We start from the raw sequence: 19,373 nt of genomic DNA on the forward strand, positions 1-19,373 counted from the left end.
TGACAGAACTATTGTATTCATTACTGGAAATCATGAAACATCACAGCACACAGAAAGTCAAATAAATATTGACACGTGTCATAGTGATGAAGAAAATCATCAACTTCACTTTACTTATAGTAAAAATATCCAGATACCTTTAAACTGTCCTTCTATGTAAAATACAGAAGTTGTTTACGCAACCATAACAAGCACAGCTGAATGTTTTATGTAGAGGTGTTTCAATCATTTTCTTTGTTTAAATGCATTCTTTTGAATGGGATTTACAGTGTGACTGAACAGTTAAAAGAAACTGTTCTCCACTGAGTTTATGTTTGATCAGAAGCAGTTAGACTGCGTTCGTCCCTCCCAGATAGAAAGCAGGTTGTAGCATGTCTCAGACCATTATGACTGATTCTACCTTTGATAGGAAGCAAAAACGGTCTGTTCAGAGCTGTGCTGCACCATCACATGAAGCGTAGCAGGAATATGGACATATCAAGTATATCCTGCCATGTTTTCGGTGATCATGATGTTTCTCTACTTGATAAAAGTCTCCACAGCAGGTGAGTCTCGTGTTCATTTCTGCAGCTGCTGCCACAAATGTTTTTGCTTCCTTCAAACTCTACTCTCGTAGGAAAATGCTTTTGTCATCAGGACATGTTAAGTTGTTCTAGTCTTTATATAATGGTTCTGTTTTTTTAGTGCAACAGATGTTTGTTAAGACACTAATTCACTTTATCTTGTTATAACCATGACTGTGCCTGGAAAAGATTTCCAGCTCAGGAGCAGATGAGTCTGAAGCAAAACTCTTATTTGAAGACTTTTCTTCAGCTTTTATCACAATGTTTCACCATTTTCAAACTGAAAAACTTCCCTCCCATTTTTAATGACCAGTCCTGCACTACAAAGCAGGTTCAATATACTCAGGTCATCATTAGGTGATCTAGTTTAACTAACACTAAGAACAGAGATCTCTCTAAGCAGCTGACTCTGATATACGCGCAAAATGAAAAGAGTGAAACATTTTTAACTTCAGTTATGAGGCAAACTTTACTTTGCCAACAGACGAGAGAAAGTTAAACCTACTGTGTGCTTATTAATTGTTCTGTTAATGAGATCCAAGATTAAATGATAAATAAAGATAAATGAACTGTTTAAATATACAATAGCAACAACAAAGCTAAAGTCCATAAGTTTTTTAAATAAAACTGTAACAAGCACAGCTGATTGTTTCACATAGAGTTAGTAGTTAAATAATTTTTATTTGTTAAAATGTGTGTATTAGATGGGATTTACTGTTTAGAGACAGAATGATTAATGACGTCTAAGATAAGGTCAGCTACGTAGATCATCTTGTCTCGGTGTAGAACTCATGACATGTTTATACATGTGGAGTTTTTCTTTGTTCTCTCTGGAACTTTTTCATCTTTCATTTTCAGAACTTCTTTAAGTCTTTTGTTATTGAAGACAACTTAATGGAAAACGTATCAAAATCATCACATCATTGCATCAAAATCTATTTAAAAAAAACATGCAGAATACAAACACCTTTAAACTGTATTTCTATGTGAAGTCCATAAGCTGTCACACAACTGCAACACACCCAGCTGAAAGGTTTATGCAGAGTTGTTTTGATAATTTTCATTATTTTGGCAGCATCTTTTAGATGGGAAATACGGTTTAATTAAACAGTTAAAAATAAATGTTTTCTATAAACTTTATCTTTGATCAGGAGCAGATATACTGAGCTCTTCAAGTCAAGCATGTTTCGGACCATTATAAACGCCTCTACCTTTGACAGGAAAAAAACGGTCTGTTCAGAGCTGTGCTGCACCATCACATGAAGCGTAGCAGGAATATGGACATATCAAGAATATCCTGCCATGTTTTCGGTGATCATGATGTTTCTCTACTTGATAAAAGTCTCCACAGCAGGTGAGTCTCATGTTCATTTCTGCAGCTGCTGCCACAAATGTTTTTGCTTCCTTCAAACTCTACTCTCGTAGGAAAATGCTTTTGTCATCAGGACATGTTAAGTTGCTCTAGTCTTTATATAATGGTTCTGTTTTTTTAGTGCAACAGATGTTTGTTAAGACACTAATTCACTTTATCTTGTTATAACCATGACTGTGCTTGGAAAAGATTTCCAGCTCAGGAGCAGATGTGTCTGAAGCAAAACTCTTATTTGAAGACTTTTCTTCAGCTTTTATCACAATGTTTCACCATTTTCAAACTGAAAAACTTCCCTCCCATTTTTAATGACCAGTCCTGCACTACAAAGCAGGTTCAATATACTCAGGTCATCATTAGGTGATCTAGTTTAACTAACACTAAGAACAGAGATCTCTCTAAGCAGCTGACTCTGATATACGCGCAAAATGAAAAGAGTGAAACATTTTTAACTTCAGTTATGAGGCAAACTTTACTTTGCCAACAGACGAGAGAAAGTTAAACCTACTGTGTGCTTATTAATTGTTCTGTTAATGAGATCCAAGATTAAATGATAAATAAAGATAAATGAACTGTTTAAATATACAATAGCAACAACAAAGCTAAAGTCCATAAGTTTTTTATTAAAACTGTAACAAGCACAGCTGATTGTTTCACGTAGAGTTAGTAGTTAAATAATTTTTATTTGTTAAAATGTGTGTATTAGATGGGATTTACTGTTTAGAGACAGAATGATTGATGACGTCTAAGATAAGGTCAGCTACGTAGATCATCTTGTCTCGGTGTAGAACTCATGACATGTTTATACATGTGGAGTTTTTCTTTGTTCTCTCTGGAACTTTTTCATCTTTCATTTTCAGAACTTCTTTAAGTCTTTTGTTATTGAAGACAACTTAATGGAAAACGTATCAAAATCATCACATCATTGCATCAAAAATCCATAAAAAAACATGCAGAATACAAACACCTTTAAACTGTATTTCTATGTGAAGTCCATAAGCTGTCACACAACTGCAACACACACAGCTGAAAGGTTTATGCAGAGTTGTTTTGATAATTTTCATTATTTTGGAAGCATCTTTTAGATGGGAAATACGGTTTAATTAAACAGTTAAAAATAAATGTTTTCTATAAACTTTATCTTTGATCAGGAGCAGATATACTGAGCTCTTCAAGTCAAGCATGTTTCGGACCATTATAAACGCCTCTACCTTTGACAGGAAAAAAACGGTCTGTTCAGAGCTGTGCTGCACCATCACATGAAGCGTAGCAGGAATATGGACATATCAAGTATATCCTGCCATGTTTTCGGTGATCATGATGTTTCTCTACTTGATAAAAGTCTCCACAGCAGGTGAGTCTCATGTTCATTTCTGCAGCTGCTGCCACAAATGTTTTTGCTTCCTTCAAACTCTACTCTCGTAGGAAAATGCTTTTGTCATCAGGACATGTTAAGTTGCTCTAGTCTTTATATAATGGTTCTGTTTTTTTAGTGCAACAGATGTTTGTTAAGACACTAATTCACTTTATCTTGTTATAACCATGACTGTGTTTGGAAAAGATTTCCAGCTCAGGAGCAGATGAGTCTGAAGCAAAACTCTTATTAGGCCGTAAGGTGAACCCCGTTTTCGTTTAGGCTCGCTCCGTGCTCTCCGAACTACATGCCTGTTAGCTGATAAAAATGACCAACTTATTTTGCACATATAAAAAAAGTTTCGCGTCACAGAATCTTGTACTTTTTTTAAACCGAGACGTTTTCTGAAGATATTTTCCGCAGGGCTGAATGACGATTTTGACGTCACAAGACACCACGTGACCGCGCTGGACCAATCACGTTGCCGATTTACGACAACAAACTGGAAAAATGACAACCTGTCTGATGCTGTCAAAACTAACCTACAGAAAGGAATCTCGCAAAATATCATTTTAAAGTGAACATAAAATAATAATTATCAACGATAATGCTCATTCATGTATTTCTGAATTGAGCCAATTTAGCCATTTACCATTCAGGTATTCATTTACTGATTTATTCACTAATAACTATACAACACATAACAAAATCAAAACAAGTAGGGCATACACATCAACCGGCATAAACTTATATACATAACCATAATAAAAGGAATGATACAAATGGAATAGAATAAAGGTTAAAAAAAACATTAAAAAACGCACGCAGACACATACACTATTCCTCACTGTCAGTGTCAGGGCAGCTGTCATCTTCTTTATCCTCTGTTTCCTTTGTGGTGTTTGAACAGCTGGAACACCTGCACAAGTCTACTTTATTAATCCCAATTTGGGAAATTGTTTTGTTGCAGCAGCATACAGTATATGAAAACAATTAAAGTAGTAAAAAACAAGCAAATAGAATAGAATAAAATAAATATAATAAAATAATATAAAATAAATAGAAATAGTGAATAAACATTTGCTATATACAAATCTACAGTATTTTTTGTTTTTTGTTATTGTTTTTTAGGAGAGACTTCAAGCCTATTGAGCTTGAAGTTCTCTTCCAGCCAGGGGAGGTGTTGTATATGGTGATGGCTGCTGGTAGGAAGGATTTCCTGAAACGGTCCTTGTGACAGTGGAGCTGGATGAGCCTGTTGGAAAAGGAGCTCTGCTGTCCAACCAGCAGCTGGTGGAGAGGATGGGTGGGGTTATCCACGATGGATAACAGTTTGTTCAGTGTCCTCCTCTCCACCACCGATTCAAATGAGTCCAATCTTTTGCTTTACACATGACCTTATTATTTTAGCCTGATAATTTGCCCTTTTGCTGTGCTGGTGGAGGGCATCACTTGTTGGGGAGATAGATAATTCTGGCAAGGCTGATGATGCCATACAGAAAGCTTTGTACCTAGCCTCATTGATGTTTTCTGCGGTTGGCTGATCGTACAAGTGGCATACATATTTGCAAAGCAATGCAAATGTAGAGTGGTCCAAGTTAAATTCAGTCCCCAGATTTCTGAAAGCCTTCAGGTAGACATCTTTCTCGCATGCCACAGCAAATGTCTTCTTTTTGCCTTGTGGTGTCACACCCAGTGAATGTATGGATCCCAATCAAGGCTGAACACACACTGGCTCCGAGAGCTGATGACACCTTGGTAATGTCCATTATGCGTGTTCTGTTGCCCTTCCCTGTGAAAAAGCACAAGCTGCATGGCAAATCTTTCTGCAGACTCACAGCAATGACTGCTACATCAGTGTCAGGGCTCTTAATAATGACAGTCTTATGTTCCTGTGCAGCATGTTGTGCATGCAAAAACACCCTTGTGTCATATTCTTCGTGGTCACACTGCAGGTATTCCACAGCACGAACAGACTGCACACCAGTCACGGTGACATTGGTGTTGATGTGCTATGTACAAGCTGAGGTTTCTTCCCACTGCTGTAAGATCAGCATGTGGCCACGCATCGTATAAGAACTCAGCAAGTGCTTCTTTATTTGTTCCTTCTGATTCCTTCCATTCCACCTTGTGCAGGTGAAGTTCTGTGTTTCCTCATGCTTAACAGAAGATATGTGCATGTAACAAATCTTTCGGTCAAAATTTCGTCTTCTTCGGTACTGCTGGATGATCGCGCTGCTACTGCGGTGCTGTTTCTGTTTACCAGCTCAGCTGACATACCAGCTATCCGATTCATCCATTCTGATGACGTCTCAACCGTGGCACCTCTCGCGAGCCAAACTGTTATTACGCCTGCCGAATATGTACATACGCCTTGCCAGGCACTATTTATTCCTTTAAACGTTGCGAACTAAAAAAGTACTGTGTTCTGAGCGGCGAAACTTTTTTTTAAACCTCAACATAACTCAAATCTTTTTATGAGCTGAAGCGTGTTTGGTTCGGAGAGCGCGGAACAAGCCTGGTGTTCTGAAGGAGTTTTCGAGGTTCACCTTACGGCCTATATTTGGAGACTTTTCTTCAGCTTTTATCACAATGTTTCACCATTTTCAAACTGAAAGACTTCCCTCCCATTTTTAATGACCAGTCCTGCACTACAAAGCAGGTTCAATATACTCAGGTCATCATTAGGTGATCTAGTTTAACTAACCCTAAAAACGGAGAGCTCTCTATATAATTGATACTGATCTACGCGCCTTTATTTAAAAATTTTGGCGCTGGTATCAGTTGACCAATCACAGTCCAGCTGCAGCCGAAGCAGGAAGGAAAGACGACAAAAAGGGGAAAGAAAAAGCGAGCTGATCAGTATCACTGCCACATTATTACAGCAGGAGTAGATCTGATTCATTTCTGATTGTGTATTTCATTAAATGTATGTAATACAGATCATCATTAAACTATGTTTATATTATAAACTTGTCTATTCTGTCAGATTTAACACAGTCAGAGGGCTTTTTGTAAAAGTTCATTTTATAACACCCATGCTTTAAAATGCTGAACAAAAGGGTTTTTATATTATAATTTTTTTTTTAATCTATTTTTATTGATATTTAATTTTAATTCTCTTTTCATTGGTAGCAGGACAAGGAATAATTTCACTGCACATTTTACTGTGTATAATTATGTATGTGACAAATAAAACTATCTTGAATCTTTAATCTTTAAATTGTTTAATGAGTTATCACATTTTTAAACCCTTTGTAAGATGTATGAGGGAAAGAATGTGAATATGCAGATATCAGCTGATGCAATTTTATAAATTTGATACACTGCCCACTCATTTAATATGTATAAAAAAGGAAATATTTTATGTTTCAATGATAACTTTGATTAAATGTTAGTTCCAAGTCAGCAGGAACAACCTTTAGAGGAATAAGTTCCTGTTTTTTTTTTTGGCTCCAGAAACACTCACATCTCTAATAAAGATGCTTTTGAGTCAAAGTCAAACAGCAGAATTTGTCTTTGACTCTTTTTATCTATTTCTGTTTTTCAAAAGCATGTAATAATATCACCTGGTGCTAATGAGAATAGTTATTTTCCTGAGTGAAAGACGGAAGCATAAAAACTAGAAACAGAGGGATGATAGAGGGAACTCTGTCATCTCTAAAGACAGGCAGATCTGGGGCAACACTTGCATTGGCAGCCATCACAGTCGGTGGTTTCAGTGGGTTTTAGGACAGTCAGCATGATGCAGAAATGTGAAGAGAACATTTCATGTTATTCTGTTCTTTTCTTTAGTCAACTGCACAGAAACAAGGTTAGTTCTTGATGCAGGTCTCCACTAACAAAGGTTTCACCTTCTGTTTCAGATACTGAGGTGTCCTGTGTTGTCATGGAGATCTGCATCTTGCCGTGTAGTTTCCAGGGTGGAGATGATACAGTTATCCACTGGATTAAGATGGCAGCTGGACACCCTCGTGTCCACTCTTTCTACCAAAACAGGGACCAGCTGGGAGTTCAGGACCAGCGTTTCAGAGGCAGAACGTCACTGTTCCAGGATCAGATCTCCAGAGGAAACGTCTCACTGCAGCTGACAGGGGTGAAGGTTCAGGACCAGGGCAGATACGAGTGCTTCATCAGCACCATCAGTGGAAACAAAGACACATTTATCAACCTGAAAGTGGACGGTATGAGAAACACTCAGTAAAACACCAACAAATACATTAAGACAAATGTAGAAAACATTTCTGTTCCTCTTTATTTGAAGGTGCACTGCAACTTGAAGAAAAAACTTTGCCAGAACTTACATGTCAACTTTTTTTTAAATAGAAACGAGATCGCCGTCAAACTGGAATCATTAACCATTGATCAGCTTTTTTATATATTTTCATTATTCTTTTGTGCAGCTCCAGTCAGTAAAATCAGCTTTGATCGGGTAGGAAACAGGATCACCTGCAGCTCTAACTGGATCTACCCTGAACCTGAGCTCACCTGGTCCACCAGCCCTCCATCCAACATGAGCCTCCAGAACACAGCCTCAGTCCAGCAGACTGAACAGCAGCTTTACAACATCAGCAGCTCTCTGAAACTTTCAGACAGTGATACGGATCTGATCTACAGCTGCACCGTCAGCACCAGAACAAGCAGCAGGAGAGCTACATGGAGACAAATCTGTGAGTATTTTTACTGATCTGATTTACTGCAGGATGCATTATTAATAATGACTTAAGACAAAGATACACTAATCATCTCCGGATAAAGTCAGAGACATTTGGACCATCTCTGTGTCTAATGAGTCAGACTGAAGAGTTAAAGGGATAGTTCGCCTCTTTTGACATGAAGCTGTATGACATCCCATATTAGCAACATCATTTATGAACATTTTCTTACCCCCTGCTGCGTGCTGTGAGCAGAGTTCCAGCCTCGTTTAGGCGTTGACGAAGGTAGTCCGGCTAGTTGGCTGGGGTTTAAAAAATAAAGCGTCTTGCTTCTCAAAACAATATGCGTTCAAAAGAGTAATACATTTGCATCACAAAATCGTCCATCCAGAAAAAGTCAGACCTCACATCGCTTGGCGCTATTTCTCTCTACCTTTGTATCTTTGGGCTGTGTAGACCGTGCAGACCTAAGAGCAGACCGAGCAGTCCCCTGCTTCCGAGCAGCAAACACCGTAACAGGCGCGGCTGTCGCTAGGTGGCTGTACGCATTGATACGAAGGGAGGCAAAAATAGCGCCAAGCGATGTGAGGTCTGACTTTTTCTGGATGGACGATTTTGTGATGCAAATGTATTACTCTTTTGAACGCATATTGTTTTGAGAAGCAAAACGCTTTATTTTTGTGGCCCCAGCCAACTAGCTGGACTACCTTCGTCAACGCCAAAACGAGGCTGGAACTCGGCTCACAGGACGCAGCAGGGGGTAAGAAGATGTTCATAAATTATATTGCTAATATGGGATGTCATACAGCTTCATGTCATAAGAGGCGAACTATCCCTTTAAGAAGTCTCTCAGAGACTACAGTATGTGGGTGTCCTCTAGTTTCCTCCTACAGTCCAAAGACCTACGTGTTACATTAACTACAGCAGGTATAAGGCTGGGATAGAAAATGGATGGAGGGATGGACAGATGGGTAGAAGATGCTGTAAATGTCATTTCAGTGACTTTTACGTCATGAAAAGATAAAAGAAGAGATCTTAAGTCAGAATCTGTTGATAAAAAGCTGAATATGTGTGTCTGATTCTGTTATTTCAGCTTCAGTTATTGGCAGATACTCTGAAGCAACGATCTCCTGCTCTGCCTCAAACACTTCTCTAACAAGCCTCATCTGGAGATTCAACCACAATCAGATCATCCTGACCAAAACTGGTCCTGATGTTACCTACACAGTGTCAGAGGAGTGGAGGCAGCATGTGAAGGAGGTTTCAGAGTCAGGCAGCCTCACACTACAGGACTTAACTTCACATCAGGAGGGAAAATACACATGTGAGCTCAGTAACTCTGAGGAGACGATGATAACTGTCATCTGTCTGAGGAGGAGTTCAGGTAAAATAACACGTTAGATCCATCAGAATTATTTATATATATATACTGTATATATATATAAGAACTGGAAGAATCTGTCAATTATCTGTAAAATCAATGTGATTTTATGGTCATTAGAACATAAATCATCCAGAAAAACTCAGTTTTCTGACATTTCTAACATTTCAGAGAATTCAGTCAATGTTGGAGGCATCATCGGTGGAGTGTTAGCAGCAGCAGCAGCAGCAGCAGCAGCAGCAGCAGCAGCAGCAGCAGCAGCAGCAGCAGTCGGTCTGTTGATCTTCTGGAAAAAGCAAAAAGGTAAAACAATGATCCGACTTAACTTTTCAATGAAACGTTTTCATTGTGTATGTTGTTTGTGTTGATGATTGTTAATTCCCGATGATTTGTAAAAAAGCAAAAAGTAAAAGGATCTGACTCCACATCTAATTAAATGTGACATATGTTGATATAAAGTAGATTCATGACAGACTTTAAGTATAAAAAGTAAAAAATGCTTGAGTAGATCCAACATTAGAGCTGGGCTACAGCTCAAACAAAGCGGCACGGGACGATTTCTTTCAAAACGGAGTTCACCGCCAACAACTTTCACCATTTCGTAGATTCAGGATGATCAGAAACAGCTGAACAAGAATCTGATGAGCTCACAGATAATGTTGGAACATAAAAGTCCCTGCCTGGGCCAGACTGTGAATCAGGGCTTCTTCACCAACACTAAACAGAGACAGATTGAAACATCCCAAAAGAGAAAATCAGAAATATTTTGAAGGTATTAAGGCATTAAACCATAAAGGCATCTGGAGAGCTGCATATTGAATAATGTTTGGTCATACGGTCAAAAATCATTCTGTATGGATTGTTTGTATTGATGATGTCATCTGGATATTTTTTTAGGTAAACAAAAAGACAACAGCAGCAGGTCAGACACAGATGGAGCTCAAACGTGAGTTAATCTTTAAATCTGACTTTAAACGCTCTCAAGAATAATTTTGTACTTCACAGTTAAAAAGAAATTAAGGATCAGGGTTCATCATCATGTGAAATATTTATATATGTTAACAGGGGGATAGAACTTGTTATGGAATTAAATCTTCTCTTGCTTCCTAATACCTCTGATGAGAAATGAAATATAGAGATCCCAATGTTTCTGCCGGCCGGCCAAGGTTTTTATTTTCGTTGCAAGGAAAAGGTCAGTTTCACATCACTCAGCGTTCATGATGGAAAAAACGTCTCCTGAAGGGGGTGTAAACCTTTTATACAGGGAGGAGGCTTTGTCTTTTCAGGTGTGTATTCTCCACCCGTCACCTTGTCACACCCCCCCCCGGGGACGGTCTCGTACTTTGGGGAAATGCAGAATCTGGTAACAATGGCCATTCAAATGATTCTTGTCTCTCTGTTATTCAGCAGACACATGGTCTGCAGACAGTGGATTTTACAACAAGGTGTCATTTCAAAGACAAATGGTTAGCAGACATCGAATTTACCATAACACTTTCTTCCTTTTGATTATTCATTAATCACTAATAGGAGACAACCTTAAAAAAAAGAAAAAAGAAAAGGTATAAAAATGAAATGAAAAAATAAAAAAAAATAAAAATAAAAAAAAAAAAAAATAATGTAAAATCACCAAACACTTTTTCCCTTTTGATTATTAATTAATCACTAATAGGAGACAACCTTAAAAAAAAATAAATAAATAAATAAATAAAAAATAAAAAATAAAATGAAATAAGAAGAATAAGATGGAATAATGTAAAAAATAAGGGAAGAATATCAAAATAGAATTTTAAAAAGATAAAAAGTAGAAATCACCAAACACTTTCTTTCAATTGACTAGAGCTAATCACTAACAGAAAACAAAACAACCTTAAAGAAAAATAAAAAGGAATTAAAAAAATGAAAGGGAACAAAATTAAAAATAGTCATAACTATTATCACTAATTCACACAGATTGAAAAATATATCATCCTGGCGGTTGTCTACAAGAGAGAAAATAATGGGAATATAAAAACAAATAAACAAAACCAAACCAACACAAAGCAAAACAAAGAAAATAAAAATAAACATTTACAAAATGTTATCATCAAAGTCTGATTTGGTGTCAGGAATGTGAACAGAGGTTGAATTTTGGTCGGCCTTATTGGCATACACATGAACATACATGGAGGAGTAAATCATCTTTGTTATGAGCACATCAAACAGCCGTTTTAACACGCATGGAATTAAGATGCAGAGCAAAAAGAAAATTATTATTAAAAAACCGTGCTGGCCATTCTTGGCTCTAAGATTTTAGCCTAGAAAGTCATTCACTGCTGGTGGGGGTTGAATGGCATCTTGCATATGTTTGATGATGCTGGTAATGTTATCATATTCATCAGAATGGTTGTCTTCAGTTCCAGAGGTCCGCTTGACCGTCTTAAAATCTACCAGCATGTTAAATTGGGAGCCATGTGGGTCGGGTGACCCATTGATTAAAACTGAGTTGTTTGTGTATATCCGAGCTTGGATATTTAATTTCACACCAATACGTGCCATGGTGTAGTTTGTTGAAACACGTCTGGTTGGCGTTTATTGAGTTGATTCCTTGCGTCGTCCTCTCTGGCGTCTATGCGTCTTGCACCGTTCGTTCCTGATGTCATCCATCTTCCTTGGCGTCTGTGCGTCCTTGCACCATTCGTCCTCGTGTTGTTCCTCCTCGGCGTGTGTTCCTCCTTGTGCCGTTCGTCCATGTGTCATCTGCTCCTCCTCTGTCGTTCCGGTTGGCAGCTTGGCTCCTCCGTTGCCTCGGGGATCTTCCTTCCGTGGTTGGCGTGGACCCGCGTCGTTCTCTGTCATCATTTGGAAGGCCGGTGCTTCCTTTCTCAGGCCCTCCACCCCCACTCAGTCGTCAGGCTGGCAATCATGGCGTGAAGTGGAAGCTGGTGGTGATTTTACCTGCTGACACAGATAGACAGAATAAGTTTTGCAATATTGTAACATATTTCCTTGTGTGAGTGAAATGGAGTGGTCTGGCTACAAACTCTGTGTGTAAAAGAATTGCACAAGGTCTATGTGTATGTTAAATGTTTTCCTTATTCTAATATGCATAAGGACAATAGGCTTTTGTCTCTGGCAGTCCTGTTTCCTCACAACACTACGCTAATTTGATTTTAGAGTGTCATTTTCTGGCAGGGTGTTATAAACAATGTTGTTTGAGGTTAATAGCAAGAAATGTATTAATTTGGGTTATTGCAGAATTGACAAAGTGAGCTGGGAATAATCTCTGTTAGCAGAGCCTCTTTAGGTATTTTGCTGGGAATACTTCAATTCAGTTCGACCACATGTCGATCTATTACTAAGCAATTATTAAATCTATCGTCAGGTGTTCAAATGGTCTGTCTGTGGTGGGTGAGTGGGTGTGATCGTTTTGTTTTACCTGTTATGCGTTGCACAAACCATTCATGATTGATGAAACTTGAAGAAAATCTGAAAATCCTTTAGTGAAAACAGTGTTGGGTTATAGCATTATTCTTCCCCCCTTTTGACACATGGTTCAACCCATGTGTCACTTATGCCAAGTGAGGAAAGAAATGTTCAGGCAGGAAAGATTTATCGTCAGGTCCACATCACACAGCTTCCTTTTCTGTGTGGCACTGGAGCGTCTTTTCCTGTGGTGTGGCGAAGGGCTGTGTTGCTGTAAGAAAGTTGGAAATGGTAACAGGAATTGATACAAAATCAGTGTGTTGGAATGTCGCTCTGTTTGCAGCCAGCGGCATCCTCGCCTGCATTTCCTGAAAGAGACAGGATCTGAGTTGTTAGTGTGAGAATAGAATATCAACATCAGAATAGACCTGCAAAGTGGGATGCAAATCTTAAGGTCATCAGCATATTGTAACGAAGTAGTGTCTGGAGAGAAAACAAAGGATTCAAGACTGTCTGAGCGCTTCATTGGCTTTCACAGTATTCTTGAAACAGACGTGTGAATTTATGGCCTCGTGTGCTGAAGTTGAAAGCAAACCAGAATTAGCTTCCTGTGTAAACCTGGAGCCTCAAATTAGATGTCTGAAAAAGTTGACCATTGATACAAATATTGTATTAATTGGCTGCATTACCTGCTTGCAGACCCTGAAAAACACACCACTGTGTTGGCTGATTTTTTTTTTTATCTCTTCTATCTTCTTATCAGGAAATAAAGGCGTGTGTTTTGGAGAATCATCATCCGGGACAATGACTCCTGCTGTCTTAAGAGGCTCAAAGAATCGATGGCTTCTTGTTTAACTGAATTACAAAGTTTAAAGTCTGATTTTGGAGTGATGACAACATTTTCGCAAACTTTGAAAAACATCATACTTACCGACAGTCCACAGTGACTTGGAGACCTCCTGTAAGGCTGTTTGAGTACAGTGTTTTCTTTGGACAAACAACAAACGTTTTTTAGAAGTGCTTTTAGTTACCAGCTGGATTTTCCTTTGGGTGTGCACACAGATGTCTCTTTTTCTCTTTTTTTTTTTTTTTTTTGTACCACTGCAGTGTAGGTGAGAAACAAACCAGATTGATCAGATTTTCTTGCTAATCGGCTGCACGCTTACATGATTTCATAACGGGGCTTAAATCTTCCCAACTATCTGATGTGTGTTTTTCCTGTGGGATGTGTGGGCCTGAATGAGACTAGTGCAGCACATTTATGTTGTGTCCAATAAATGTGTTTCAATGCGAATTTGTCAAACCTTTCCTTTAACCAGCCTTCATCATCAGGTGGCACATAAGGAATGCGTTCCAGGTCCTCTGGTGTCTTAAAGTCGTTTGCTTTTCTTGGCTCCTTTGCAAGTTGGTTTGGCTTATCAGCAGGAGTCCATTTCCTTCTGTCAGCCTCCATCCACCGTCAGTCTGATTTTTCTGCTGATGCCGATAAGGTGTTTCTGGGACAGTCACGTTTCCAATGTCCGCTTTGGCCACAGAGGAGACATACATCTTTGGGGGTTTTCCTTTCCCATTCTGATGAGGTGTTTCTGGGGCATTCACGTCTCCAATGTCCGCTTTGGCCACAGACGAAGCATACATCTTTGGGGGTTTTCCTTTGTTTCCTGTAACGGCCATGTCCCTCCCCCGTTGTATCCCGTGTGTGTGGAATCCACATAATGCAGCCCCCATTGGTTTCAACTCCTTCGCATGTAAGTGGAATTGGTATCTGTGTATTTCTCTCACCTCGTGTCTCTGCCTCTGCCCTCCACATTTGTAAACAATCTCTTTGAATTTTGTTCTGTCTTATTATTTCCCGTTCCCTTTTCTTCAGTTTTTCTTCTAACTTTGATATGTCTTTTAAAATAAAGGATCCCCCTATTGGAAACCCAAACTCATTCGTCCAAACATTTAGATATTTTAAACTTCTTTCCCCACATTTCCTTCTCATAACGTCAACAAGTGGCTCCCCCGGAGGCTGCGCCATCCTCAAACGGAGACCTTGCTCCCCACCCCAACTAGGAAGCGTCGTACGACTGATTATTCTTTAAGTAGTAAAAAAACTACTTTAATTTAACTTTTCTCTGCTTCGTTTTTCTTAAAGTTTACAAGCAGCAAAAAACTACAAACATTTAACGTCTCTGCTTCGTTTTTCTTAAAGTTTACAAGCAGCAAAAAACTACAAACATTTAACGTCTCTGCTTCGTTTTTCTTAAAGTTTACAAGCAGCAAAAAACTACAAACATTTAACGTCTCTGCTTCGTTTTTCTTAAAGTTTACAAGCAGCAAAAAACTACAAACATTTAACGTCTCTGCTTCGTTTTTCTTAAAGTTTACAAGCAGCAAAAAACTTTGCCACCTGCTAAGATCATGAGAAATGGAAATGCTAAAACCCAAATTTGAAATAATAATTTAGAAGTCAATATTTCAGTACTCACCAGATGGTTTTTCGCTGATCTATGTTCGTTGGACTTCAGCGGCAACGATTCAGGACAAATACACGGTTAAGCCCTCCCGTCTTAAAACCTAAACAGACGTTCAGAGGCTGAATTATATAATTCAGGACGGCCAATCGCTTCCCGTGTCTTTGCCCCGGACGATTGCGCGTGAATCCTGCTGACAACGCCAAATTGTTATGGAATTAAATCTTCTCTTGCTTCCTAATACCTCTGATGAGAAATGAAATATAGAGATCCCAATGTTTCTGCCGGCCGGCCAAGGTTTTTATTTTCGTTGCAAGGAAAAGGTCAGTTTCACATCACTCAGCGTTCATGATGGAAAAAACGTCTCCTGAAGGGGGTGTAAACCTTTTATACAGGGAGGAGGCTTTGTCTTTTCAGGTGTGTATTCTCCACCCGTCACCTTGTCACACCCCCCCCCGGGGACGGTCTCGTACTTTGGGGAAATGCAGAATCTGGTAACAATGGCCATTCAAATGATTCTTGTCTCTCTGTTATTCAGCAGACACATGGTCTGCAGACAGTGGATTTTACAACAAGGTGTCATTTCAAAGACAAATGGTTAGCAGACATCGAATTTACCATAACAAACTTCAAGATCTAACCGACTTCTAACAAATGAGGTTTGTATGGACTTCTACTGAAAACTCTCCTTCACCCTCCTGCCTCATATTGATGAAGACTCTGCAGCAATCCTGTGATAACAGGACGGTTTACACTGGGAATTCATTTAATAAGAACAACTAGAAACAAAGCAGCAGTATTCAGCAGTACACATTTTGCAGACGCGCCACCAATGGAATGCATAGCATTTCGTGTTTTGGTGGTCTCGTGCATGACCTAGTGTGGCAGCCCTGTAACTGCAGTCCCTGGAAATTCATATGAGGACACATTGGTTAAGGAGTCTTAACAGAATGTGTCCTGGACCACACTGAAAGTCCAACTTCTGACCTGACCGGACTCCACACAAGCAGCAGAGCTTTGTGCCAGTTCTGGCCACCTTTACTGGACCACACAAGTTCTGTTTATTGCATAATGTGATCACAGTCAAAAGATAAGGAAGCTGCCTGTATGTTGTAAACACTGTATCAAGAATAGTTACAAGCAAACCAGAGTTCTAAAAGAGAATTAATGGAAGATCAGGCACAGCTGCTGAATAACCTAAAAAGACGCAGCAGCACAAATTATTTTTTTATAGAAAATATCTGTACCTGTATCAGGTCAGATATTTCTGTTAACCCGATGCATCATCTGTGTGCTTTTATCTGTGAAGTGTGTTATAACATCACATATCTCTTCAATGTTTTTCAAACAGTTATGTTTTCCAAAAAATATGAATCACCATGAGGACAAAGTCAATCATCTAAAACTGCTCGAATGTTTAAGTTTCTTCAGACACTGAGAGTAAAAGTTTTAGTGGACAGTTGTTGGTTTTCAGACCCCCTCAGGATTCAGAAGGATTTTTAAACAAAGCTTTGCCTCTGAATGGTAAACCTGCTTTAATGTAGACACATTGTGGTGTCAAACAGAACGACACCACATTTGTTATGACCTGACTCACATGGCCACAAAAGAAGGAAGACACACCATGCATTAAAGTTAAAGAATCGTTTTGTTAACTAAAATCAGACTAAATTGATATGCCAACACAAGATGATCGGCTTTTCATAATCTAAAAAGATCATTTAAAATATAGTTTAGTAACACTTAAATTAATGAAACCTTCACAGTTTCAAACGTGAACAAAAGTTTCCCAGTTTATTGTTTTTCTCAAATCAAGTCAATGGTTACAATGGTTGTGTACCATTGACACAGAAACACTTTAGGACAAAAAAACTAAACATTAAAACATATTTAGTCTGACTTCTGTTAATATTCTGACAGATTATTAACTAAACATTGATGTTTCTGAATCAGTTCAACAGGTAGGGCCCAGTCAACTGGTTTAACTGTCCTATTCAGGCTACAACCGTTGTTTTCTGTTTTTATCTGTTCAGTTCTTAACTATCAAATGAAATCTAGCAGAACTATAATCAGGGTCGACTGTACAGGGCTCTTTGTGATCCTTTTGTTTCTGTGGATGCTGAACATTTCATAAGGAGGTGAGTACAGAGTTAACTATCTCAGCTGCTGGTTGCATATCAAATATCAACTCAGTTTAAACTTGTTTAAAATGTAACATCTAATCTCTTTGAATGTATTGAAGGACAAACTCTTTGGTGATAAAAGTTGTAATAAACTGGACTATTGGGACCTTTGTTCTGGTGCTTTTTATGATTCATGAACATACACTCACCCAACTTGATGCAGGTCTCTCATTGATTGTTACTTGATCTATCAGACACTGAGGGTTTTTAAGTGATAAAAATCACAGAGAGGGCTAATTATTAACATAAAGTCTTCTTTGTTTAATCTTCTTACTCATTATTTGTTCTCTGTTTTAGATTTGACCTAGATGTCATCATTAACTCACTAGCCAATCAAAAACCAGCTCAATGAGATCTATCTGCTGCAGAAACAGGTGTCTGCATGGTGTACCAAAACCATTCCAGACACCATTTGTAAAAGAAATATTGATCCAGACGTGCGATTGGCTTTTTAATATAGAAACTGGTGATTATTAGATATTAATTTGATGACTATATCCAATTTAAGGTTGATGTTTTTTTATATATTGCCAGGAAAGCTGAAAATAGGTTAATTGATTAATTAAAATATGAGGAAACATAAATGTTAATACAGTAGTTTGTATAGTTCTAACGAGCTTGAAGGCTCTGAGCTCCTTTATTCTCAAACACAGGAATAGTTATCCAGGCTTCTTGAAGGACATACCAAAGCTCTTCTCTTCCATGGAGCCCATTTCTGATGAGGCTTGGGCCGACAGCAGATGGATCAGCTGAAGGTCCAGATGCATCTCTCAGCTCCTGTGTCAGGTCTTTGCTGGATTTTTTCCTCTTTCTTAAAGGACAAGACCGTTTTTTTTTTTACATTGGGCCCTTGATTTCACATTATAACATGATGTTCTACTCACCCCTGCTTGTTGTTGAACATTTGGAGCTGTTCCGAAGATATTCGCGAGGCGTCTGGCTGCTCTCTTGAGATATTTTTAAGTAAGCGACGCACCTCCACGTTATCAGTGCTAGTGTAGAGTAATTAATAAATTATAAACAGCATAGTTTGTGCCTGTATAAGCTTGCCCATAGGAAACCGTTTCATGGCCGAATATCTCAAGAGAGCAGCCAGACGCCTCTCGAATATCTTCGGAACAGCTCCAAATGTTCAACAACAAGCAGGGGTGAGTAGAACATCATGTTACAATGTGAAATCAAGGGCCCAATGTAAAAAAAACGGTCTTATCCTTTAAGGACATCACTTTCAGATCCTGTTCATCTGCCGTAGATAGTTCTTTAGGCCTGACACTTCTTCTTTTGCCCTCCACAACGTGCCTAAAGATCCAATTTAAAAGTTGTCTGTTCTGTGTGGACACAACACCGGTTCATCCCTTGAGTTAGGAGCCTTTTTTCTGCCTGAATGACTCATAGCTCAGAGTTAAGTGGATTAACGAACACGCACATTCGTCTGAAAATGGTTTCAACTAAGAAATGAAAAGAAGAAGCAGTCGTTGTCCAAAGTAACAACTTTGACAGACTTTCAGAAAGCCTGGAGAACTATTGCTCAAGATCACAAGAAAGGAAGATATAAAGAAATGAGGAGTGGTCTCAGCAATATGAATGAAATCTAAGGTTAAAATGATTGTAAATTACCACAACAACATAATATAAAGCCAACCCGCTCAATACTCCACCTTATTTGTTGGAGACCCAACAGTCTGAGTCACGCTTCCCTCCACTGTCAGGTAAGCACTTCCTCCTCTAATCCCATACCTCTGAAAGAGATCAACCCAGAGTCTGCAGGGAAGTGATCAGTTAGGAGGTTAAACCACTTATAAAACCAGCCATATGGGAGGGAGCAGGAACCAATATCCTCAGCTGGCACCCTGGTATGAAACAGCACATTGTTTAAGCCCAGGACTCTACGTCAGCAGAGAAACACAACCTGGTGTTTACATGATGGACAGTTCAACAGACAGCATGGAAAACTAGAAAATTATTCCTTAACTTGTGCATTGGCCTAGAAAGACTAACATATAT

At 38.8% G+C, this 19,373-nt stretch overlaps 1 protein-coding gene across 2 annotated transcripts; it reads left to right on the forward strand.

The window, feature by feature from the left end:
• Positions 1–419: 419 nt before the first annotated feature.
• LOC142369928 (uncharacterized) lies at positions 420–17,469 on the forward strand. Of its 2 annotated transcripts, none has more exons than XM_075452340.1 (9): positions 420–545; positions 1,784–1,917; positions 3,153–3,286; positions 7,153–7,470; positions 7,690–7,956; positions 9,035–9,325; positions 9,494–9,625; positions 10,220–10,268; positions 13,491–17,469. In XM_075452340.1, exons 3-9 carry the CDS (start codon positions 3,235–3,237, stop codon positions 13,495–13,497), a joined length of 1,116 nt encoding a protein of 371 aa, XP_075308455.1. In that variant the 5' UTR covers positions 420–545; positions 1,784–1,917; positions 3,153–3,234; the 3' UTR covers positions 13,498–17,469. The 2 variants fall into 2 exon arrangements, with proteins under 2 accessions (XP_075308455.1, XP_075308456.1); XM_075452341.1 differs by having other exon boundaries at positions 7,286–7,470.
• Positions 17,470–19,373: the final 1,904 nt, after the last annotated feature.

The sequence above is a fragment of the Odontesthes bonariensis genome, chromosome 20 (assembly GCF_027942865.1).
Source record: "Odontesthes bonariensis isolate fOdoBon6 chromosome 20, fOdoBon6.hap1, whole genome shotgun sequence".
Lineage (NCBI taxonomy): Eukaryota > Metazoa > Chordata > Actinopteri > Atheriniformes > Atherinopsidae > Odontesthes > Odontesthes bonariensis.